The following is a 25,388-nucleotide window of genomic DNA, read 5'->3' on the forward strand; positions in this document are numbered from 1 at the left end:
GAATGTTTTTCTGGACAGCCGCGCCACAATTTCTCTCTCGTGTCCATTTAAAACAATCTGCAGCTCTGCACTCACTCTTTGCCGTTAATGGACAGAGATGGCAAACCTTGTGATGCTATATCCCTTATAGCACTTTCACTAAGAAGTGGAAAACCCTACAGCAAGCCAACTTTTCAGTGACCAGTAAACTTGTGTTCACACACTGAGGATGCGTAACACCTCAAAGAAACACCTTGTGGACAATTACACTCTGCAAATATATCTTTATTAGAGGATGGATCAGGAGATGTTTGTGGGCAATCCCCACCCACAGCAAAATGCCTGACACGCACTCGTACCTACCCAGTCCTTCTCCGTACACCACTCTCTGAACACACCACTGCTATTCAACAGCAGACAAAAACAGGAGTGTGCCGTCACAAAATATCAGCGTTGCACGGTCAGGAGAGCAGACAGGAGTGGCTGGAGCTGTTGTATATGTGGGCATGGAAGGGTCTTGACTTGCCTCAGCTAACCTGATTGCTGTGTCCAGTCTTGCTCTGTAATCTAATATGAGAGCACAGAGAAACAATGCATTAGGTTTAGTGTCTCTCTCATACACCAGCTCAGTCCATTTAACCATCCAGTGAACTCTGAATCATGCCAAGAATACCAGAACCGAGCAATGTTCGCCGGATAATGAACTGAAAAGGCTGAATGGAGAGAGAAACAATAACAACCAGCTGTTCTCCTCTCCCATGACCCAGAGCCTTTGACAGGGCAGTAAGTGATATCCACTGTTTTAATTTTAGGATTTTATATCAACAATTTGTGACTAAACAACCCTTGTAGAGTTGGCTGTACAGTTTTTTTGTTTGTGGTATGGGGAGTGACTGAGATAAGATTTAAGGTCAAAAAGGCCTCTTGTGTTTCAAAAATGTGACTCGATGATACAATAAAGATGTTGACTGAGGCCCGATAGTGAAGAGATAATGCAGGAATGTTATGAGGCAGCTTCACATGTGGTTATTCATCCCGTAGAAAAGGTGGCGGACTCAAATAAACAGAGAGCAAATATAAAAGCCTCAGCAATGCCAGAAATGTGTCCTGTCCTCTGACCAGCCCATAATTAAGATTGATAATAGCTATCAAAGTTGAATTTAAGAGAATAGAGCTGTTTTGGCTGTGTGAAATTGTGAAATCCTGTGGCAAATAGCAGTTCCTCCCACTTTTGGACAGCAATAAAAACCACATCCCTTTGTCCTGTGGTTACAGCTACATTTACTCAGCTGTCCAGGCAGCTGCTGTTGTAGAGTTCACAGAGCACTTGGTGAAACTCTATTGTAGGCTGCTCAAGACAGAGGGAGCTTGATGCTGCACGCAGTATTATAAAGTTATATTTCACGATTGTCCATGCAAATGTATAGTGTGTCAGGGGTAAAATAGACATAGGCTGAGCACTGCCACCTAGTGGTTCTCAGTATGAAATCCAAATGATGCTGAATTAGACAAAAACTTGTGTTGGCTTCAGTAAAATGTGAACAAAGATGTATTTACATTATGTAGAGGGGATAAACTTTATTAAAAATTGAAAATATTAAAAATAGATTACTCCAGCTTCATTTGAGAGGAGACATACTTCATGAAACACACTTAAGTCACATAATTTTTTGGGCTGGTTTAAGTCATCGTTCATCTATCGTCTGCCTATGAAGGACCCTGTATGTGCAAAATTTCATTTAAATCCATCACCCATTGCTTAACAGGTTTTATGATCAACACATTATCAAGTTCCGTGTAAAACACTTTATTCCCTCTTTTCATTTGTTACTAAAAATGGCCCAAAGGCTGTTTAAAGAGAGGGAAAAACAAACTGAAAGGAACCAAGCGGAGTCTTGTGGCTAATCCAGCTGTCAGATCAAAGCCTGCGCACAGAATGGTCTTGCAGAGAACCTCATGTTTCCCAGGAGAGATCGTCTTGTTTGAGGCTGTTTCTGAACTTCTGAGTCTCCCGGAGAAGCTGCAGGTTATTGTAAGTGGTCCCACCTTTCCTTCCCTTCTGCTTGGCCTTAACAAGAGAAGGGACAGGTGGCTTGATCCCACTCAACTTCTTGGTTGTGTCTTCCTCAGCACCTGGCTGACTCTGCGCCAATTTATGGACCTGCACAGGAGCAGAAGACAGAACACATCAGACACCAACACCTATCAACACAATTAGGGATGAAAATCATCTGACACAGGACGTACCTGGCATACAACATTCCCTTTATCACACATGTATTGAGTTGTGGCTCACTTACCGTCTGCTGGTGTTTGCGAAGCTTAGTGATATGAACTCCCTTCTCTTCCATCCTTGCCACCAGCCTCTCCAGTTCTCTCTGCAGGTCCTGCTTCTGCTCCCGATGTTGGGCTGCATCGATCTGACGCACCAACTCCTGATGCTCACTGACAAAAACAACAGAACGAAATACAGAAATGCAGACACATATTATTGAATGTGAAAAGAAAAACTTAAACAAAACAATTTTTAAAAAGAAGCGTACTCACAAGCTCATCTGTCCCAGCTCGTCCTGCAGAGCCAAGAGCAGGTCTGACAGGGAGCTCAGTGACCGGTCTACTTGCTCAGGCAGGTAGTCAGGCTTCTTAAAAGCAGTGGAAGATGGAGAAAAGTCCTTTTGGAGGCTCTTCTTGGCTCCACAGCCAGGCCTGTGCAGAGAACTCACTCGTTCACATAGCTGGGGCTGGTGGTGCTTCATCATGTGAAGGATACTTTGCACGTTGGCGTGGACTGAGTGGCTCGGGCTTATCGACTGTGACAGGTGGGAAGCAATAAAAAAAAAAAATCAATCAAAAAGTGAAAAAAGAATGCATGGTTTTGAGAGTTAGCACAGAACTAACGTACCGTTCCTGCGACAAAGGGCATTTTTATGTGTCTTGGGCTGCTTGCTGATGCCAGCTCATTCTTTTTGGATGTTTTCTGAGGGAGAAGATAGCTGTTATCATGACTTTATTCCAAACAAATCTTTCCCATCAACTAAATACAAAAACATAATAAACTTTATTGGTAAGAAAATCACCTTGCTGGTCTTTTTTGTTTTCTTCTTTGGCTTTATCTCTTCAGCAGTTTGCATAGACAATTGAAGGTTGATGTCCAGCTCCCTCTGCAGCTGGGGACAATATCATGGTTAAAGGAAAAGCTCATTTCTTTTCTTTTTTTCTTTTTAAGATTCTTTGTTTTATATTTTACATTTGTGTTAGTTGACAGAGGGTTTTATGTAACTTAAATACCCATGAGAGATCATTTAGTAGATAGTAGAAGTAATGGATTTTAATATAAAATATATTTAAAAATTGCTTTTTACGAATTTATTGTAAAATATGTGTATGTTGGAGTAAGGAGAATTAAAACACAAAGTGAAAATGAGGATTCTTGCGTCACTGTGACTGACCTCATCTGCTTTCTCCTGCACAAGTTTCCGTTCATACTCTTCTTTCACTAGTTTTTGCTCCAGAATAGCAAGCTTCATCTGCACCGAAATAATGATATTATCATTCAGTTTGTGATGATTAATGTTTAGACTAATCAAACGGATAAACGTGAATTACCTCTGCCACAGTTTGGGTTCTACTCAATTTGAGACACTCTGATTCAAGTTTGTCCAGCTTCTCCCGCTGAATTTGGGTGTTTGAGCTGCTTGGCTGCTCATTCTGCAGTGAAGCCTGGTGGGGAGGTAAACAGAGATTATAGGATAATTTAGTAACATCTATATACCACTAACAGTACATCCAGAAATGCTAGGAAGTAATGGAACACAGATGATGAAAAGGGTTAGGATCACTTGTAACCCTTTTGTGTAAGAGTTGATTCAATCTTGTTTAAAAGATTTTAAACCTGCTTTCCAGGCTACGATTTCTCTAAAATATATCCTACTTGGATCTACTTTTAAGGATAGATTTGTTATGAATTTTGTTTGTTTCAGTTTGTAGCTTTTTGAACTACCTGATTCTCCATGAGAGCATTCCTCTCCTTCTTGGCATTTTCAACCATCTTCCTCATGTAGTCCAGCTGCTTCTCAAGAACCTTACAGCGAGCCTCTGCAGACTGCAGCTTTGAGTCCAGCTCTGGTATCATAATCACAGACACAACTGTTAAAAAACATGTAGCGAAAAGACTTTGCACTTTCACAGTGTTCAAAATAATATTTCAAGATCCCGATCAAGTGCAGTGGCATTTCTCTTTGCACCTTCTATCACTTACCTTCCCTGCTAGAGTTACTGGTCTCAGGCAGCCTGGCCGCTGGTTGTTGACTGGGCATCACGTTAGATGCTGTGACCTGCTGATGCTTCTGAATATCATGGGAGAACTGCTGGAAGCTCTTCTCCGCTTGCTTTCTTTCCAGCTCCAACCGCCTAATTTTCTCCTGGAGGGTCTTCAGTGCATCAACAACAGCTGGAGAGGAGTTGACAAGAACAGAAAACCATACAATATAATTGGAACAGAAAGTGGCCATAACAATAACATTGCATGAGCCAAAAAAACTTGACATAATGGCTGCGCCATACCTTTGCTGTCAATATTAGGTTTGGCCTGAGACTCCCGGAGGCTGTTGATCTTTGGATCGGTGTTGATAGATGCAGGCGCAAAGAACTCAAGCTGTCTTGGTATTGGTATTATCCTGTCTGGAGGCTGGTAATAGCTCCCAATGTAACTGTTTTTGGAGGGTGAGTCTAAAATCTACAGACAGAAGGAGGTTGCTTTAGAAGCTGTTACAACAAATTAATTACATCGTGGACAAAATAAAAAAATATATTAATAAAATTCCAATCAATAAGTTCTCAAAGCAGTAGGTGAGATCTCCATATGGACTGTTTTGATTGACTATAAGTCGAATTCTTAAAGACATTCAATTTACAATAATATAAAACAGAGAAAAACAGGAAATCTTAACATCTGTAGAGCTAGAAGCAGACAAGTTCAGCATATTTCCGGGATAAACGCCTTAAATGATTGACCGATTGTCAAAATTTCGGTTGGAAATTCTGAGGATCATCTAACGTTCACGGGTTTCCCCACTCATCGTCTACACATTTGTACTGTACCCGAGTGCACCAGTTTCCTGCAACAAGGCTGTTCAAGTGCATCGTGAAGCTCCTAAAAGCTGCAGCAATTCCAACACCGCTAAGGTTTCATAAGAACAAAAACAAACCGGTTTATTTACGAATAGCGTTGAACTAGCTTGGAATAAACTACCAGCAAACCGCAACTTCACAAAAGTAAACAATGCCCAAGCTAATGTGTTAACCACAGTCGCAGCTAACGGCTGATTAGCAAATGTTACCTGGTCGTGATACATCTCCATTCTGTTACTAAGACGGTTATACCTGTGTGGAAACTAATCATATGTTTATATTTAATGTTCTCAGACTGCTTGTGTAAGCTGTAAACGATGTTAGTTCAGCTAATTAGCTTCTCCGAGCGACTCAGTTGTTCTGTCAGCTACAAGCAGTCCGGACTTTTTAAATTTCCCTCCTCTTCGCTGCCCTCCTCACTGTAGTTCCGCCTGCGCAGTGTTTCCCCCTCCACAATCCAGAGTTCCTCACCTTTAATACAAATGTATATGTTGGCCAGTTCTCATAAAGATGTTTACAAAAGTGATCTGTTTTGGATTAAATGCAATGAATGTTCACTGTATTTAAAATCTAAAACCTACAAATAATTTGCCTGGTTTTGTTAGAAAAGGATTAATCAATAGGCTTGCATTTATACAATTTGGGGGTTCTTAAAACAAGTTTGATAGTTACACATATTCTACACTGTTAACTTTATTTAAATAAAAAAATATGGCATTTTTGACCAAATAAAAAATGAGAAATTTCGAAACCTGGTTATTACCAGCATTTAAAGTTTAACACAATAACAGTTTGTAAATCCTACCACATCCTCAAAAATACTGTGGACAAGACCTTATTGTTCTGAAAGCACTGCTCTGAAAGGTGCCAGCAGGTTCCAAGACTGGACTATTTTGCATTAGGAAAATGATCACCTTGTGGTCTGCAAAATGGGAAGCTGAAATATATCATATTATGTGGAAACATTCATTTGGAGACCACTGACATTTCTTTAGGAATTCTTCCTGTTTGATGCTATTTTTCCTGATCATTTAGGCTATTGTAGATTAGTAAAGTGTCTTTAGTCAGTCAATCACCCAGTAAATATTTGCACAGTATTATGCAAATAGCCTGCTGCAGCAATAGACAGTACATATGCTGTGAAGCAGTTGTGTTGCACTCAGTGAAAGACTGTATTTTATCTGTGAAGCTTGTTTGGGTGTTTGTGTTTCTTATGTGCATTTGTATGTGTGTGTGTGTGTGTGTGTGTGTGTGTTATCTCATTTGTAACACCTTTGTCTCTCAAACAACATGGCACACCAGAATCCAAGTTCAACGTCTTTCAGATAATTTGAAATGTTGACATGTTGAAATTCCTGTGTTCATATTATTTAATAGGCGCTGATCCTTCCTGTGTTTAACATGGAAATTTGCCAAAATACAAACGAGGTTAAACACAAAAAAAACGACATTTCTCTCTATGACTCTCCTTTCTGTTTTTCTGCTTGCCTGTTTCAGTTATTTCTGATAAACAAGAAAAGGGAGGGGGCTGCTGTCGACGAAATGTATGATGGGAGATGCAGTTCTACAGCGTTACCCTCCAAAACACACACCGAACGAAGAGAATCCAACTCCCATAAACCCATCCCCCGCGAGCTTGGCAACACCCCTCTAACCAATCACTGGTCAGAATCCTAAAGGCACCGCCCTAGAATTCCCACATACTGCGTTGATTGGCCAGCTGGCTGTGCCAATCAAATGTTTACCCTCAAGTTGTTGCCTCCTGTCGCCTGTACCCTGACTGGGACTAACGTTGCTGGTCAGCGCTGTGGCAAGGCGTCCCGTTGCAGAAGACCTGCACCAAAGAATGAGGATAAAGTGAGTATTTGAGAATGACATTTTTTGCTTTTGGTGCACAGTGACAGGTTTGTGTGTGGGAATGTTGGTTTTGGCGCGGTTCTGTTGTACTTTACTGGTGTCTTTGTTAATGGGCAGCTTGAAAGCCTTGACACTGAAAGAAGGCATGGAGAGATTGAAATGGACCTCACTAACTGACAAGCTTCGTATTCGTACATTTTTAATCACATGTCATTAACCGTAAATCATTGTTGGTTCATAAACGTTTTCTTAAGCAATATCACTGACAGGTTGTGGTGGTTTGTGACATAAATAAATCATATGTAGATAGGATTTTTCTTGGAAGTTGGTAATAGACCAAATACCAACATGATGAAATTGAGAAATTACTGGTTTCCAGCATGACCTGGGTTTAAATACCAGATATGATAGAGCCTGACTGATCATGTATTTTTTTTTAAGTCGATACTCATATCAATAATTGAGAGTTAAGAAATGAGATAGCAAATAGCTGTATATGCCAGTATTCGCTTTTGGTTATACTTATATGCTTAACATCTACATAATTAATACAAATTGTGTTAAATTTGTTATTGAAGAAATCTGACCAAGAAACTGAAGAAGGTTAGGTTATATAATGACATATACTATGTGACACAGATTTGTCTGCCATCAGAGACTTCTACATGCCATTAAAATGTGATATCATTATCTGTTAGGCCATTGCAAATAAATGAGCATGCCTTCTTTGAGGCAATATTATACATTTATATGATTTTTGCATCATAGTGGGAAGGCACCATGATTTTTTGAGTGTATATTATGCTGGGTTGTTAAAAAACAGACATTTCTATCTAGCTGTTTCATCCATCAACGGTTTGATTCGATTTGATTCTGAGGAAGTTTTACTTCATGAATATCCATAATACCATAAAAAAATTCATGCAGATAATAGAGGAGTTTATTAGCGTTAGACAAATAAATTAGTTTATTGCAGATATATCAATGTCGGTATTTTGACTGATAAGTAAGAGGACATTATAATGCACAAATACCTAACTTGGTTTGAGATCATTTAGAAACAGTGTCATCATTAAGACAAGTTGCTTAAAGTTACTAGTTACTAAAATATCCCATTCATGATGTATCTTGGTCACGGTTTAAAAAAAACAAATCTAAGGGATCAGTATCAAGATTTTTTGTGTTTTGTGTTAATGTTGAAAATGATCAATATCATCCAGTATATCGATTTCAAGTTTTTTTTAAAACTCCCAAATATAAATATCAGTATCAGCCTCAAGAATACAGTAGGGATCGGGCTGTAGATTTTATTTAATGTAACCTAATTGGCATTTCTGTAGTCTTATTTCTTGCTACTGACATACTGTATATGCTGATGCAGATATACCTGTGATGAGGTAATATCGACTCATGACATTGGCTGGCTGATTATTGGTCGAGTTCTAATTTCTAATTCCTGCAATGCTATGCTATGTTTGATACTGACTGACACAACATGCATGTGCCCACCCATCCCTCCCCATTAGCATAATATTCAAAAGTTGTTTGCTGCACACACTGTGCTGCTGTGATGTAAATCTGGATTGTATCGTGTTATTCGTTGTGTAGCTTCCTGTAAGACAGCACAAACATTAAGTCCAACGTCAAAAGATGGAAGTGCAGGACCAGGAGTCTCTGGGGAGATGGGACGGGCTGGGCAGCCGGGATGCCAGCTCCAGAACTGAGGCCATGGAAAACATATGCCAGGACGTCATGAGGAAAGCGGAGGCTATTGGGCCCATAACAGCATCGGTCCCCTCGCCCCCGGCCTTGGGATGCCTTCCAAACAGTGATCTGAATGACATCCTTGCTCATCTGCTCATGCTCTCCAAACGGTGTCCCTTTGAAGATGTCAGGGCGCGATGCATTCGACTTCTAAAGGCCGTCCAGGTAGGATATTCATATTATCTACAATGAGACCCTAGTGTGCTATTTGTACCGTGCTGCACTTAGCTGCGCCATGCTGTCATATGTCCGCACATTTTAGTACTTATGGTATTGTTCTGTTGCCATCTGCTCCTCTCTTCACCTCCTCATAAGCATGCAAACACTGTAGTTGAGTCAGAGCCGCGCTAAGAGCAATGCATGTTCTGTCAAGTGGATTACAGTCAATGACATGATGCGACACCATGAACTCATTAACACTTAAACATGGCAAGAACCAAGGATTTACCAATCCAGCTCTTCAACTATATGCATGCATGCCAAAAAGAGAGAACGTCAAGAGTTTTTATATTACTGATACACAAAAAAATACCAATATTCTCAATTAATTATACTGTAATGTCTAAAATCAAAAATCAATTCTACAAAATATCGTCTTAAGTTTAAAACCTAGAGACATGACAAATTTGATTGTCATAAAGTTTGTTGTAATAAGAGTTCATTTACATTTTTGAGCTGAAAAACCTGTATTTGTTGAGAGAATTTTAGCTTAGTGCTTAGTAATGTAAACAGTTTCCTTGCCTCTGTCTGAGCCATCTGAGATCAGAGGCACGTATACAGCACAAGGGATTCTTTTCAAAACCTCACAATGATTTCTGCCAATAAAAAAGCAATGACACCGTTGACGGTATGTGGGTATTCTCAGAAACCTAAGGCGTGTTTACTGAAAATACTCAGTTACACACTCCATCATCAACATCATACCGCTATGACATAATCTTTCCAATGTGATTTTTTTTTTTTTGAAGTATTTCAACACGTCTGTCTGTTCATTTATGAATTTCATTGTTGATGTGGTTGATTTGCCAAATGACAGGGGTGATAGTTCTCAGGTCAGTTATTAATTAATGTTGGGGTGTAATATTATACTGCAGGCGACTAGATGAATGGGGCGAAACCACATTCTGCTGACATAAACTTTAAATCCTAACATCAGTTAAAGTCGATGCCAGTGTTATCAGAATACCGTGCAGTTTGTTGTTATTGCAGAAGTGGTGGGTTGCAATTTTGATTCAGGTCACATCATTTGCCTGAATTAGATTTTCTATTCATGTTGTTGGCAGATCTTTCCTGAAGATCCGTAAGAAGTGGACAGAACTTCAAATAAAAGTGAAAAATATTTTTTGATGGTTAATGTTCGCGCTCAGGCATCTTGGATTGATTATATTTTCTCAGTTAGTTATTTGTCATTATTTACCTGTAGAGAACCAAATATTTGATTTATCCCAGCTTAGCGGCGCTAGCTGTGGCCTGGTCCACTTAATAAGTCCTTTAATAACAAACAAAAACTAAGCCGGACAACTTTTGATGGCCTGACATGTTGTTATTCTGAGGAAATAGACTGTTTGGCTGTGGCATTAATTCCTGTTTGTGCGGAAGTGTTTTTGGAAGATGGAGCAGGGCAGAGAGAGATGAGAGAGGGAGAAAGCTGCTTTGCGGGTTTAGCAGTGCACCACAGTACACACCGTCTGGTATTTTTGAATTATGCTAAGCTGCATTTGCTGAGGACTTGCCAAAGGGTGCATTTATGAGCCCAATGTAGCAGCTCATGTTGTTCTGGTCCCACGGTTGAAGATTGCCCCCCCCCCCCGAGCAGCACACACACACACACACACACACACACACACACACACACACCTTTCTCACGTTGTCAGAGGTGGAAGGGAGGGGGGGCTCGGGCTCAGACAGACCTCTAATTCCAGCAGATCCGCTGATTAAAGACAAAATCTTTGAAAGCACAGACAGTCCTTTCCTTATGGCAACCCCCCTCCTCTAGAAGAGGAAGGCCTCCTGCTTGGTGAGAATAATGTCCCGTAATACCCCCGTGGCTCGCAAAGATTTGGCCTGGACTAATTTTCTGCTGGTTTGGTGGCCCAGTGTGCATATCCACAGTATATTGTGTGCATTTTCTTCACTGGATTTTTAAAAAAGGAAGAAATATCCATGGCTCTGTCTGAACAAAAATCCACCTACCAACACCTCGAAAGTTCACTAACACTCTTGTTTGTTCATTTGTTTGTTTCCCCCATAAAAAATGAGGTGCAAAAAATGACACGCTTTGGTTTTATGGGGGGTTGGGTAGCCAGTGTCAGGCGATAGCTGTTTCTCCCCGTTTCAAGTCTTGTGTTATGCTAAGCCAATAGGCTGTTGGCTGTAGCCTTATTTATGGACAGATACAGGAGAAGACTGGTAAGAAAGGTAAATAAGCGTCCAACAATTCCTTTAAAACAACTGTACAGATAAGTGTTGGATATTTTATACTGGACCTCATTCATGGATGAAGGCATATCTTTTTATTTCTATTTTTTTGTGTCTGTTATTGTTCTTTTTCTAGATCAGATACCCAAGTGATAAAATAAAGATTCAATAAAATCTCTCATCAGACCTTTTTTTGGTCTGTACAGTTTCCCTGCTGAGTCGTTGTTTGTTTTTCAAGGCACCCTGTGAATATGCAGGACAAGCTGCAATCACAGTACGAGAACGGGCTTGTGGGCTAGTGAGTCCCAGGGGTTAAGGGTTATGGGGTCACATCCGAAAATAGGGTTCTATATGTGAGGGGGGGGGGATCAGGTTCCCATAAGGCATCCTTGTGTAGCAGTCTGTTGGGGTGAACATACAAGGGTCAAAATCGCTTACCCGTGCAAACCTGTGAGTATGCTTAACATAAGTAGACACTGGGGGTCATCCTGGGACTTGTGAAGGCTGTTGACCTTGCTGAGCTGTATTGATCTGATACATATAGGAAGACAGGATAACGATGGGTGCAGACAAATGCAAACACACACACACACACACACACACACACACACAGATATATATATGCACACAAATCAAGCGAGACAATAGTAAGTGTTTGTTCTGAGTATATGAAAGGGGTGGGCAGACTCCATCGGCCGGCTCGCTCTCCGGTCACCATGTTCCCTCGCTGGATGAAAGGAGCCCAGTCTTGGGCGGTCGGACAGAGACAGAAAGGGGATTCTTTGTGTTATGTAATTACACCATTGTGTTTCGCCGCTTACGCTAACTTGAATTAAGAGCTGCTCTCAAAAGATCAACCTGTTCTTGTGACGTGGGCTGGTGCTGCTCAGATTCCAGAGATTGTGCCCACATCCACAACCTACAGGGATGAAATGATGTGGTAGAGAAGCACAGTAAATACCAAATGGACTTAGTGTCTCTGTGAATTTCACCCAGCCCAGTTCTGAGCATGTGATCAACTGACAATGTAGTCCAATCTGTTTTAGGGCTGACTTTTTTTTTTTCTTTTTTGCTACTTAGACTTGGTTTCATTAGAAAATTACATAATAGAATGTGAAGTCTTAGCCAGGAACTCGGCATCTTTGCGTCAGCTTGTTCCAAACCAAGCCTTTTTCTAATGTCCTGATGTACAATTCAGCATTGTGCTGGAGTGCATAGCCCCAGTTTGTGTCTCTTATATATTATCATTTCATTCAAGTCACAGAGCAAAGCATCTGTTTTCTGAAAGATAAATCCCTGGTGATTTCTTTCCCCCAAAAAACCCAGATGGTTGTTTAACAACACTTAATTCAGTTTTGAATTCATTGTCAGAATCCACAAAGATTCCTTTGTCCATCTGGATAAAAAAAGATACTCAATTTGTTGTGCAATAAAAAGATTTTGTAACCTACTGTATTTATATATGCAATCTTTTTCACTGTGCAGCAGACAGAATACATTTGGACCCAGATCTTGCAGCTTTCACTGCTGAGAAGAGTCAATTGATACATTTTTTAGATATTTTTACAAATCATAAAATTGTCAGTGAAGTGACAGTCTTAGAGTAGACTTGAGCCTACCTAGATTTCTCTGAGGAAGGCGAAGGCAGTGGATGTTTCAAGCTCATGCTGCTCCTCATTTTTTTTACACATACTTATTTAGCTAATTATGGACATTTAGGATGACTCAGCAGCCCCTGCAATAAACACTTATGTGTGATTAATTAAGTGAAATGGCTTCCTGGATCTGGCCTCCTCCCAGAATAACCCAGAACACACTTCTGTCTCTGTATGGAAAGCTTAGGAGTGTCTCCAGGCCCTCAGAAATGACACCAGATATTGATCGTAATGCTTTTTCTGGATTGATGTATTCATAGACGGTGGATAAGGTCTCTGCCACACAGGTTTTAAAGGGTGTACACTGCCTTTTAAATCTGTGTCTCAAGACTGAAATATGTATTGCTGGACAGTTACGGTCATAAAGTGCTCAAGTATATGCAGCTGTAGTACCTAGTAGGTTTGGCATGGTAGCTTGTGCAATGACTTAATTCTTGGAGATTGTGTGGAGATAATTTGCGAATGATTCGGACTTAGGCTTGTTGTCCGTATAAGCCTGTCTCAATGGTGGCATGCTTGTGGTGAGGCTATATAAACAAACTTGACTTGTCAACCTTGACAGACAGGAGTGTGGACAGAAGCAACATTGCTTTTCTGAGAAGGCAGAGTCAAAGTCCACTTGTGAACCGTGGCATTAGTTCAAAGAAAGATTTTAGCCTCTGTCACAGTGACAGGAAATTGTCCCCTCGTCCTTTTTTTTTTTTTTTTTTTTTTTTTTACAGTAAATGGATTTATGCATGAGTGTGTTTCTTTGTGTGTGTACTATATATGTGTGTGATTGAGTGCATGCCTTCAGTTCTCTCGGGGCTTCCTCTGCTTACTGTGGAAATAGAGTAAGGACCCATGGAGAGAGAGCCTTGTGGTCTGGACGGATCTGCTGGATTATGGGCGATCTCTGCTCGAACCAGGTCAGACAAATTGCACGGTGAGGGGGGGGAGAGAAAGCAGCAGCAGCAGCAGCAAGCAGTGACCTTTGGCACAGTAACTGTACAGTGAAATGCTCCGTGGATATGGAGGACGTGATAGAGGAATAAAGCTGTGGATTTACAGCTGCCAGCCAGCTGGACAGAGTGATGGGACAGTGCCAGTAGGGGTTGTCAAGGGTGGGTGTGTGCGCGCTGGCAGTGTCTCTGTGTACAGTCTGTGGGATGTTCAATCTTACTAAGCTACATGAAGCTTTATGTTACAATCATATCATGGCCACTTAAGGCTTTTCTGCACTCCGTCAAACCTCTTGTAATATGATTGTTTTTGGCCTAGGTGATAGTGATGGTACTAGCGATGACAGCTGCATTGTGATGCAGCACTTCTTTTTCTTCGAGCATATTTTCTCTCGCTTTTCCAAGTTGTGGTACAAAATCCTGTGTCACCAAATGCATCACCTTTTGGCTTTTATTACCACAAATATCTGTGAATATAAATACCCAATTAAACTGCAGGTGAGTGGTTTTCTCAATGTACAACAAGGGTTTAAAACCACAAGTAATGAACGCAACTGACTGATAAATACGCTCCCATTTATCAGGGGTTGGTGTGCAAACAAGGAACCCTAACTGGCTATGCATTTTTGTTTTGTAGATAAAGTGATGTAAGTGGCATTGTACCAGTTTATGTAGCCTAGTAGTTCTAGCTCAATAACCAGAAGGAAATAGATATACAGAGATTTGATAAAATTCCTTGACTTTTCAACCAAACGTCTTCCTTGCCAGCATATTAAAAACCATTTCTAACATGCTAGGAAAGCATATTAACGCACAAGCTCCCACTTTGATCCTACAACACAGACAGACCCCCACCTTCCAGCCAGTGCAGCATGCTGGCGGCTGCAGACTCGAGGAGACTGGAGAGGAGGGGGCATGTGGGAAGTGTGCAACTAGGTCACTGTCAATCCTGTTGTAAGCCTGAATAAATGATAAAATAATCACCATTTTCTTTTTCTTTTTCAGTAGCACACATGAGTACAGATCTTAAACATTTTTCTGTAGAAAGAAAAAGGAGAATCTTTCTGTTTGCTGTAAGAATCACGAGTCTTCATTGTAGGGACTGTTCCACTAAAAGCTGTATTATCTTGGCACAGAGGGAGGGATGGGTTGGTGTTGGGTATGGGCTTTTGCACAGCATAAGCAGTCGCCATGGTACCAGTGGCATGAGGTGCGATGATGGGGTGGGTTGGTTGGCACTGTTACTTGGGGGGTGGGGGTGCTGGCTTGTCTGCGATTATTTCTGGCCCTGCTATTCAGGAACTGAGAGGGAGAACGACAGAGAGAGAGAGAGAGAGAGAGAGAGAAGGAGGTGGTAGAGTGGGAAAGAAAGCGAATGTGGCAAAACATGACGCCGATGCACTGCAGGTCGAGGAGGAGATGGAGGAAAGTAACAGTGAAAGAAGAAATTGTGCAGTCTTAATGCTGGGAGTAAAGAGGGGAAGGGATGAAAATGATGAGGGGGTGGGGGGGTGGAACAAACACTGTCTTTCTCTGTATTCAGTCAGCAACCTGCAGTGGAAAACTACTAGCACCCCACAACTACCAGCCCTGCTCTCCAGAGCCTGAGCCCAGCCTGGCCCAAAACCTGTATATTTCCATCCCGTCCAGAACCAGACGCACCATGGAATAGCTTTAAATGATCCCAAACCAGACTTAAGCCCCAAATAGATGATCATTTCTTATGTAATAAGTTGACAATCATGCCACGTTTTTTCTTTAAGAACACCGTCATCCGAGCCTAGGTCTGTGTGATCCACCCAGGCTTGCAGTTGTCTCCCATCTGAGCAGGCATACATTGCAAGGGTCGGCTTGTCTCACCCACACACCCCGAGACTGTGGGAGAAGGAGGGAGGTGGGGAGAGAGAGAGGATGCGAGGCAGGCGGACAACAGTAACAAAGTGCTGCAGCAGGAGGTGGGAACTCTTTGGAGGATAAAAGAGCTGAATACCTAGGCTAACACTTCAGTGTGTGAAAAATAATAACAGCCATGTTCTCCTGCTCTACATTCACATTTCAACCTAAGGCAGAGAGATTTACTGTTGCTCCTATCAGGAGATTGAAGAATAGAGATAGGGTGATCACATGGTGCTTTTGAGTAAACAAGCCTCCCTCTCTCTCTCTCTCTCTCTCTCTCTCTCTCTCTCTCATTGCCATAATGTGATATTTATAACTTGCATATGGAATTAGACTTCACAAATAATTTATAAAGTTGTGCCTTCTGCTGCTTCGTTAGCGCCTATTCTTATTTCTTTTCCAAGCGAGTCTCTCGCAAGAATGTGCTGAACTCTTTTTTTTTTTCAGTTGTTTTAATGTTGCCAATAAAAACTGAAGCTTGTGTAACTGTTGCAGCCATAAGTCACTCGACTACATGCCTAAATGTCAGAGAAATCATGTTGTCGTAACTGTTTAACACCTAAACAGGTTCATCCACAGGGGCGGCTGTAATGTTTTTTCAGCTCTGTAGATCCCTTTTCACCGCAGCCCGAGAAGCACATGTGTATTTACTTCAGCAAACTCTTTCTATTTGTGAAGATTTTGTTTTTTTTAAACGATATTACACAAACACATTGAACATTTTCCATCTCCTGGATTTGCCCTTACTGTGCCTCCGCTTCCCATCAGATTATATAATAATAATTTTTTTTAATATGTTGATTGCTTTAACTATCTAATGTAATGTGATGACCATAAGCCTCTGTGATGACAGCTAGCTCAAGTGCTGGACTCGTTCCCTGTACATCAGGGCTAATTATACACTTCTGCCCAAGTTCAGGCGTTGCTCGACACACGTAAAGAAAGCTCCTGGGTTTTTTTTTACATGAAACCACTCTGGGTAGACACTAAGTGGCGCACAACAACATGTTTCATGTATTGTTCACCTTGTCTGACTGATGAACCAGCAAAATGTTTGTGACCAACTACACAGATACTTTTGATGCCTTAATAAGAAAATGGTCTTACAGATTTTTACAGCTATTACATTCATCTGCAAATCATCATTGAAGCTGTAGTGTATTGTGTATTGTCTGTTATGATCCTACAGAAATGGTTTACAGGGACACTAATGGAACTGAGCCACCATTAATGTTATTAATAACGCTTGTACTTTTCCTACTATGACAAGTTGACCTGTTGTGAAAAAGGCCTTTTAGCTATTTGAATAGTTACATGAACCAGGTATTCAAATGTCATGTATATTTTAAAGGGCGTAATTTACACTGGGAATGGACTGGAACTTTTATGGTTTGATTTTTATTTTCCTAGTAAAATCTTTCTGACCTTTGTCCACTTACTTTCCAATTACCATAAACTAAATGAGAGAAGAGACGAGTTGGTGAAAATGTTCACATGCTAAGCTTAAAGGTCCCAGTATATGCCGACATGTCAGATCGTCGAACAGTGTCTGAAACGCCCTCCTCCTGCGCCTAAACGTCATCAGACTTTCTGTGACTTTATTCAAAACTGGCAACTTCACATGAACACCCACTTCATGCAGTGTTTGGCCAGCTGTCTGGAGGTGAGAAAGTAAGCTCGGTTTGAACTTCTCAAGCTCGCTCTCTCCATTGTTTTATGTATTCATGAGCAATTGCAGCACTATCAGTGCCTTCCAGGCGAAAATGCACACCCGTACACCCGTATTTAAACAGTTACTTTGTCGCACACCTATCTATGAAGGCCGGCTTTTCACCTTGCCTTCAGAACAACTATAATTTTTTCCTTCTGTTGTGGTTGTGCAACACATCTTATGAACTAGTATTAGGAGCAGCAGAGGCAGATTTATGATTTTCTTTGCCCTTTGTTTTGCATATGAACCCCCTACATGATCGTTGGAGTTTGTTGATGCAGCCTTAGATCAAGACTGAAAGCACTACTCAGACCTATGCCCTTGTATATATTTCTGTAGGCTTTTGGACACCAGGAGGGAGTATTCAGACACACACACCCACACACACAATCCAGGAAAATAAATCTTGCAGATATAAAAGTGACAGCATATCACCCCACTTGCCTCTTACACTCAGACACTTTCATCTATCGACCTGAATGCCATCTGTTCAGGATTAATTTGATTGAATTCATAAATGAATGATGAAGGTTATTGTCCAGTGGATGAGGTTTTTGAACAAATCAATATGTGCCTTTTATCCCCCACCCTCTTACTCTTTAATGCTCCACCTTTTACTTGATGAAACATTATGGGCCATCGAGTGGTTTCACCATTCACACAGCATATTGAGGGACAGAAGTAACTGAGGTTCACCTGTGTGGACAGAGGAGGGCGCTCTTTACCAGTCTTTAACCTGATTTTGCTCTCCTCTCAAGTTGTTGGATGGGAATTTTCCATGCACTGGGCTCGATGCAAGCAATGCTCTGTATCATTTCAATTTTTTCCTTTTGCCCTGGTCACTGGGCATTCATCCAGTGTGTGTGTGTGTGTGTGTGTGTGTGTGTGTGTGTGTGTGTGTGTGTGTGTGTGTGTGTGTGTGTGTGTGAGAGAGACTTTTTCCTCTATGCGTTTATGTTTATCTGTTTGTGTCTATATGTGTCTATCTGTCTTTGAATACGAGTCTCACTGTCTCTCCCTCTATGTGTGTGTGTGTGTGTGTGTGTGTGTGTGTGTGTGTGTGTGTTTATTCGTCTTGAGAGATTTATAGCAGTGAGCATGCAGGATTTAGAGGCATCTGCGGATCAGGTCACAAAGCATGAATAGCCCAGTGGCTGTGGTCCAGGCCTCAGTCTGAGGTAGCCCCTATTAGGATACAAACCACACAGGCTCAACACCAGGCTTAACCAGCTGGAATACACAAACAAAATATTAGGGACGCTTGCTCCTGCTCACTTCAGAAAACATTGTGTAACCACTAAAATGGAGCTGAAAACAAGTCCAACTGGAAGCTGCAGTTATTTATCGTTTTAATTTACCATAACTTAGTTATAGTAAATTAGTTTAAGGTGAATATTTTGTTTGCTAAAACAAGCAGTGTTGATGGATTTCAGTCTATGCTTTGTGCTTTGCCAATATATTTGTGTGTGTATAGGCTTCACACAAACACACACACACACACACACACACACACACACACACACACACACTGCTTACCAGGTCTCCCTCATCCAATCTCGGAAAGACCCCACACTTTGAGACATGAACTTGAGCTGTGTCAGCACCTGACAGATTGTTTCCCTCACACCGACCACTGCATGTATTGTGTGGTGCTGCACCAAATGGTGTTGCTCCAAGCTTTGCCCAGTGCCATGTTGGCTTAGGCCTGGCTATGATGTTGTTTCAGCGTGTGTGGTATTGTTTCAGGCCCAGTGTGGAGTGGTGGGATGTATTGTGCTCTCTTCTCGGGGGTATTGTCCCGGGCTGATGTATGTGTGCTTGTTTATGTTACAGGCCAGTTTGTCAGGACGGTGACAGTTTCACGCTACGGGACCTCCGCGTTCCCACAGTCGTTCACCTCTGACCTCAGCTCTTTTGCTCCAAAGCCAGACTGAAGTGTGTGTGTTTTTGTGTGTGTGTGTGTGTGTGTGTGTGGTAGAGAAACGGAGGGTTAGAGTGTGTGTGTGATTGACATGCTGAAAAAAACTGCACAAGTGGGTTTGCTTCACAGTGTTTACTTAAGGTAGGAAAACATACTCCTTCACATTGACCAGAGAGTCTATCTTAACACGCACCTTCATGTTGGCGGTTATTTAGCATCCAGTCACACACACGCACATACTTACAAAACGTAGACAAAATGAACAATTTGCTGTGGGGTTAAAGTGCTGACTCTGGAATGAGCAATGTAGGACTCATAGCTCATAGTTCCCCACTTTTTAAGAGACTGTGCTGGTGATGGTCTGCCAGGGGTGTACTTGCTTGTTTCAGGGGCTTTTCGCCTTCATGTTAGTTCTTCAGCAAGTGAGTTAGACTGAGATCATGACACTAAATTACTAGTCAAAAATATCCCACCTTTTGGTTGCTTTGTCTCCTATTCAATTCATTTCAACTCAATGCAGAATACTTTATTTGTCTTCATTACTTCATTTTGTTCAAGTGCACTTTGCGGCGAGCGAGGCTGCAAACACAAAATACACACAAACAAGGAGGTAAAGGATGCAGATCATACACTTTACCAGGGCTACTACAAGTATCTTCATTATCAAAAATTGGAATGATATATAATGCTATAAATAAATTTGCCACACTCACATTATGGTTGAACGTTGCAACCAGCTGTTTTGTAAGTGTAACCAGATACTTTAGCAAGATACTGTTGCAAGGTACGTCTGATGTTATTGGTCAACCACACATTTCTCTCTTATAGTGAGAGCAGAGTATGGTTAGACGATATCACTGCTGATTGTGCAGTTGATTGTGCTGACTGAACAGTTGAACTATCTAAAAAACATATCACCTGACATCTTGAGACCTGGTATGTAATAATGTAATGATAACCATCATCATATGAAATTTAACACAATAATATCAATTTTACTTTATCATCTGCACAGCAAAGACGTCCAAATACTGAGTGTGAAAGTCGATCTGGACAAAGTGTCTGCAAATAGATAAAAATATGCCTAAGTGTTAAAGATGATAATCTGTAGTTGTTTGATGAATGTAGACTTTCAGTGTGTTTGTCACACTCTGTCCTGCCTCCCTGTGTGTAGTCATCACACTTGTCTATATCTACTTGTCTGTGTTTTTGTATCTGTGGTAAGTGAAACTCAAAGGTGTATGTGTGTGTGTCTCACTTTGACACCAGTGTGGTTGATGTCTCTGTGTTGATTTGGTCACTTCAGATGCCCGTGTCTTGTGTCTTAACTAAAAGAAGACTCACGTGTCAAAGAGGAAATGCTGATGTTCCCTTTTTTTTTTTTTTTTTTTTGTTTAACAGTTCAACGGTTTTAAAGTTCATGACTGAATAAAGAACGGAAACTTAAGCTCAAAGGTGCAAAGCAAGTGCACAGAGTTGTTTACAGTCCTAATGCTCAAACATTTGTACTACATGTCCCAACGCAGTTATTGGAAGAGATACCGTTACATCATAATGTCATCCATCACACCTTTTGGGTTTATTAGACCCCGGGGTCCACACACACACACACACACACACACACACACATACATACACACACACACACACACACACACACACACACACACACACACACACACACACACACACACACACACACATTCCCCCTACACTAAGCGCTCCTGGAACGCTCTAATAGCACATTACCTAACAACTCCACACTTTTATAGCATCTTCTGTCAGTGAAGTTCATGTAAGGATTTTTGTCATACTTTACTGACTTGTTTTGCAAGAATCAGGGAGGTAGCAGTCTGGAGGCTGGTGACTGAACAAATCATGTAACTTGCAGACTTGTCAGGCAAGGGTCTGTAAGCTGAGCCCCTCTGACTCATAAGCCTCGTAGGAAAAAGCCAGCGCCTTGTTGTTTGCACCAATAATCAAGGTTGTCCCATGTGTGTGACTCCCTGAGTCACACACATGAAATGCAACTAAAATACATTTTCCACCTGAAGAATATTGCAAAAGTCATGTTGTTTGTCTCGCTGGATGACTCAGAAAATCTGTAAATTCAGCTGGCTGGAATAATAATTCTTTACTCTCAGGTTTTACACCTAGAATCACTCAGACTATTTTCTGTAGCCAGTTTCCTGAAATCAACTTTGGGAGATGCAATTTGGTTAATGTTTGATGCATTTAGTCTTGAGAAATCAGAGGTGGTTTTTCATTCAGAGGAGGACATTTCTGAAATAACACAACAGATTTCAGAAGTTGTAAGTCTGTCACTTTAAATCAACATTTCTTTTTTCCTATTTCAGTAGAAGATCAAGTTCATAATAGCGCTTTCATTCAGAGACCTTTCTGTGTACTGTAGAAATATTTCAGGCTCTTCGTACCTGTCGCTAAGTTAACACTGCAAACACTTTCTGTAATCCTTTGTGCTTACTGGTTGAAACAGATGGTTTCATGACATGTTTTGCTACCCGATAAAAATGTAGGAGTCATGAAGGCTAATGGCTGAATTATGGCAGTGGTTCAGAGACTCCCAAGGGTCCCTTGAGAGGGCTGCAGAGGGTCTCCAGCAAAACAGGAACACTCTACTGTAATTCAGCAGAAATTATCCCAATTACATGATGATTAAAAATAACTGTTGGACTAATAGGCCAACAATGGGGAAAACGACCTTTATGGACTTTTGAGGATTAATCTTTACCTTATGGGGGCCTGTGGCACAGTGCATAAATATTTGGAGGCCCAGTAAACAGAAACGTAGGCATGTATAGAAACTTTTATGTGGTCTTGCAGGTTCTTGTACATCAGATACTGCATTACAGTGCACAAAGCCTTCATCAGAGCATTTCAACAAGGGCGTGTAGGCTTACTGTATGTCTCTGTGCTGATGGTGATTAAAAGTAAGTATTAGCCCTGCGTTGAAAAATACCAAGTATAATCTCTGAGGCCAAAGAGCGCATTAGACAGAGATCTAAACAAGTAGAAATATTTGGAAACAATGCAATCCATTGTTTAATGAGCAGGAGAGAGAGAAAATGAGAGGGTGGAATGAACGGGCATGGTGACGTATAGAAAAAAAGCATGCTTAAAACTAACAGTAAATAAGGGGAAGGAATGAGGAGGAGGAGGAAGTGGAGGAGGAAGACTAGACAGCAAAGAGAACAGCAAAAAGAAGATGTGTCGGGCTTCAAAAAAGAAACAAAAAAACAAAAACAAAGAAATATCTCACATATTAATAAGACAACAAGGGTATAGTAGAGGGAGATGTACGAGACATTTTTAAAGATTTTGTCTGACTTTTATGGAGCCAAGAAACGCAAGAATAGCAGGGGTCGAGTTTGGCTAAACTCTTGAGAGAAGAGAAGTATCCAGGCCACAGGGGGATCGATGGTTAAAGACAAAAACAACTTCTCCATCTGGTTCCTGAATGGTCTTTGCTGGCAGGTTGCCACACCTTGTCTTGTCCCTCTGTAGGTTTCTTGGCATGGAGTGATGTTGCACTAAATACTCTGAGGCCCTTAGGAAACCAGGCATGTAAAGGTTGGCAACCAACCAACACAAAATATACACAAACCCTCGAGTCACTCATTCAGCTCCTTCTTCTTTTTTTTTCTTCCTCCCTCCCTCTTTTTCACTACTGAGGATAACATCCTGGTAAATATCTGTAAGCCCCGAACTAATGTCAGCTTTCACCAACATCAAACCTTATTCTCAGATATGTAGAGAAGGAGTCCATAACTGCTGTGAGTTCCCTTCGTGACCCACATGAGCTAATTCGGACTAGAGCTGCCCCTCAGTACATAAATCAACGACATGCCCTCGGGCGTTCATTGGTTTGTTTTAAGGGTGTGTCAGTCGCCCAGTGGCTCACTTCTCGTCACTTGACGTCAGGAAAAAAGGAGGGGAAGGAAGGAACTCTATAAGGACCCCTTGTCATGAATTTTACACAGTGCAGGGCATGATGCGATGTCGGGAGAGAAAGCAAACAAGCGATGTTTAGGAGCATATATAACCCATTTCCTTTGTGCTGATGTCCAGCCAGTGAGCAAGAAATCAAGTTAAAAGTCAAAGCAGTTAGTCTGAAGCAGCAGCAGACTGTTATCTTGAGTTTAAATGCTGCTGCTGCTCCCTGATGTTACAGTCCGTCTTAAGTTGGCCTTCAACAAAACATAGATTAAGCTGATTAGGCAGATAGGTTGGTGCATAGATACACCCAATTCCTCCCATTCCTGACATATCATTTATTACGATTAACATGTATAACACTTATATACAGTATTTAACAAGTAATCAAACATGTCAACACAAAAAACTATTCTACGTGTTTGCTTGTCTTCATCTGGACACCCTTGCCGCCCTGTTTGTTTGCCCATTATATCTTGTGTGCTTTGCTACATAAACTAAGCCAGTTGGTGTCTTGTGGTCATGTGCTATGTCACATGTGCTTCTACTGGTATGTATTTTTAATGTCTGCTTCTAATTTGGTGGAGAAGGCTGCGATGCAAATAAGTTGTTTTTTGCCAACTTGAATACAGTTACATAGTAATGTTTTTTATGCTTTTTTTAGGTACAGTTTCTGACAAAGAAAGTCTAAAACTTCCTAAAAAAAGATGATGGATACTTTTGCTGTTTATTTGGACAGTCTGTTGAAGAGTTGTGCATCCAAACTAGAAGCTAGAAGACCAGAGTAGCTGTGTGGTGAAGGAATTGACATTCTGGTCATAAGTTACTGTAATTATGGTCAAAGATGGATAAACAAGGCCTAATTCAATACACATTTTGATACAGAAGACACAAGCACTGCCTGTTCCCATTTCCAAATATAAGGATTTGCTGAGGTCACGCTGGGCTCTCGGAAACTGCAAAATTTTTCATTATTTTTTTGATGGTGTTAGAAGTTAAACACTTAAAACTGGCCGGTTGATGTCATATCACATAAATCGAGATCAACAAATATGTCTGCCAATAAGTAAACGCATGCTAAAGAAATGGCATGAGGTGCATTAGGTCAGTTCATTGTCTGGATTGTCTTATATGTAAGTGACTTGCTGTTAAACACTACTCATACTCTTATGAAGAGCACCTGGATTAAAAGGCGCCAGCAATGATATTTTAATAAAATATGAAGCTGCACAGATGTTGCATTGTTTCGCTGCTGTGCCACATTTTTCTACTTTGATAACTAATCCCAAAGATGTGTTGGTAGTTATGTAGCGACAGCTCCACAAGAGCTGTTTTCCCACCATTGTAGATTTTGTCTTGCATAACCACATTTAAGGAGGCCAGATGAAAAAGTTTGTATATGTTTAGCCAATATAATATTAAAATATCAATATTGTCATCTGCCTTAAAAGTCAGGTATCAGTCAGGCTTTAGTAAAGAGAAAAAATCTGCTATAAAAATAATCATAGCTGCAGTTCAAGTTTGAAAATGAACTTTTAAAGTGAAGCAGTTCATTTATACAGTAGTATAATGTGATGTGTGCCTGGTGCTGATCCATGATACTTTTTGGGTGATGATTCTGCTGAGAAGCTGCTTTTGGTAGATAACCTTGGATCCAACAACCAAATCCACTCTGGTAAAATTAGGCCGACCATTAAAAAAAACGGCAAATGAAAATACCTAACTCCCATGTTGTGCATCATTAACGCTTCTTATTGTGGGTCAGAGCTTGTTTTGTTTGCTTTGTTCCACCAACAACTTAGCTTGTCTTTCCTCACATAGGAATATGGGTCAGCAGGGCTCAGTTATATACGGGTGAAAGAATGGAAAAAAAAGAAGAAGAAAAAAAGATCAGTGGGTGCTGTTTAACCAATGCACCTCTGTGAAATATCACAAGTGTCTGTTTGTTTCTGGACGCAGGTGTGTGAAGGTGACTATTCAGCTGAGACGTTCATCCAAACATGCTGTCATCGTTCCCTTGTCTCAGAAGTTTTCCCTCGTCATACATGTGAGAGAAAAAAAAAAAAAAAAAAAAAGCGCTGGTGATGCGTTCATGCCGTATCTTTAACCACACAAGCTTGTTTTCACATCTCGGATTTGATGTGGTCACTCCACAACGATAC

The 25,388-nt window shown here is 41.0% G+C and overlaps 2 protein-coding genes across 3 annotated transcripts in view; one reads left to right on the forward strand and one right to left on the reverse strand.

Annotated features, from left to right (window-relative positions):
• Window positions 1–1,527: 1,527 nt before the first annotated feature.
• Window positions 1,528–5,514, reverse strand: cep57l1 (centrosomal protein 57, like 1). Of its 2 annotated transcripts, none has more exons than XM_056404561.1 (11): window positions 5,319–5,514; window positions 4,543–4,714; window positions 4,238–4,429; window positions 3,980–4,101; window positions 3,586–3,699; window positions 3,429–3,506; window positions 3,057–3,140; window positions 2,882–2,956; window positions 2,527–2,789; window positions 2,280–2,424; window positions 1,528–2,140 (listed from the first exon to the last, which is right to left on the reverse strand). In XM_056404561.1, the coding sequence occupies exons 1-11, from the start codon at window positions 5,337–5,339 to the stop codon at window positions 1,934–1,936; spliced, it is 1,473 nt and encodes a 490-aa protein (XP_056260536.1). In that variant the 5' UTR covers window positions 5,340–5,514; the 3' UTR covers window positions 1,528–1,933. The 2 variants fall into 2 exon arrangements, with proteins under 2 accessions (XP_056260536.1, XP_056260535.1); XM_056404560.1 differs by having other exon boundaries at window positions 3,057–3,146.
• A 1,330-nt stretch (window positions 5,515–6,844) lies between these two features.
• sesn1 (sestrin 1) overlaps window positions 6,845–25,388 on the forward strand; it is a 53,089-nt gene continuing 34,545 nt past the window's right edge. The window contains exons 1-2 of the mRNA XM_056404697.1: window positions 6,845–6,966; window positions 8,575–8,895. Coding sequence (XP_056260672.1) covers window positions 8,617–8,895 — 279 coding nt within the window. The 5' untranslated portion in view covers window positions 6,845–6,966; window positions 8,575–8,616. The remainder of the gene's footprint in view (window positions 6,967–8,574; window positions 8,896–25,388) is intronic.

Source organism: Seriola aureovittata, chromosome 19, assembly GCF_021018895.1.
Source record: "Seriola aureovittata isolate HTS-2021-v1 ecotype China chromosome 19, ASM2101889v1, whole genome shotgun sequence".
Classification (NCBI taxonomy): domain Eukaryota; kingdom Metazoa; phylum Chordata; class Actinopteri; order Carangiformes; family Carangidae; genus Seriola; species Seriola aureovittata.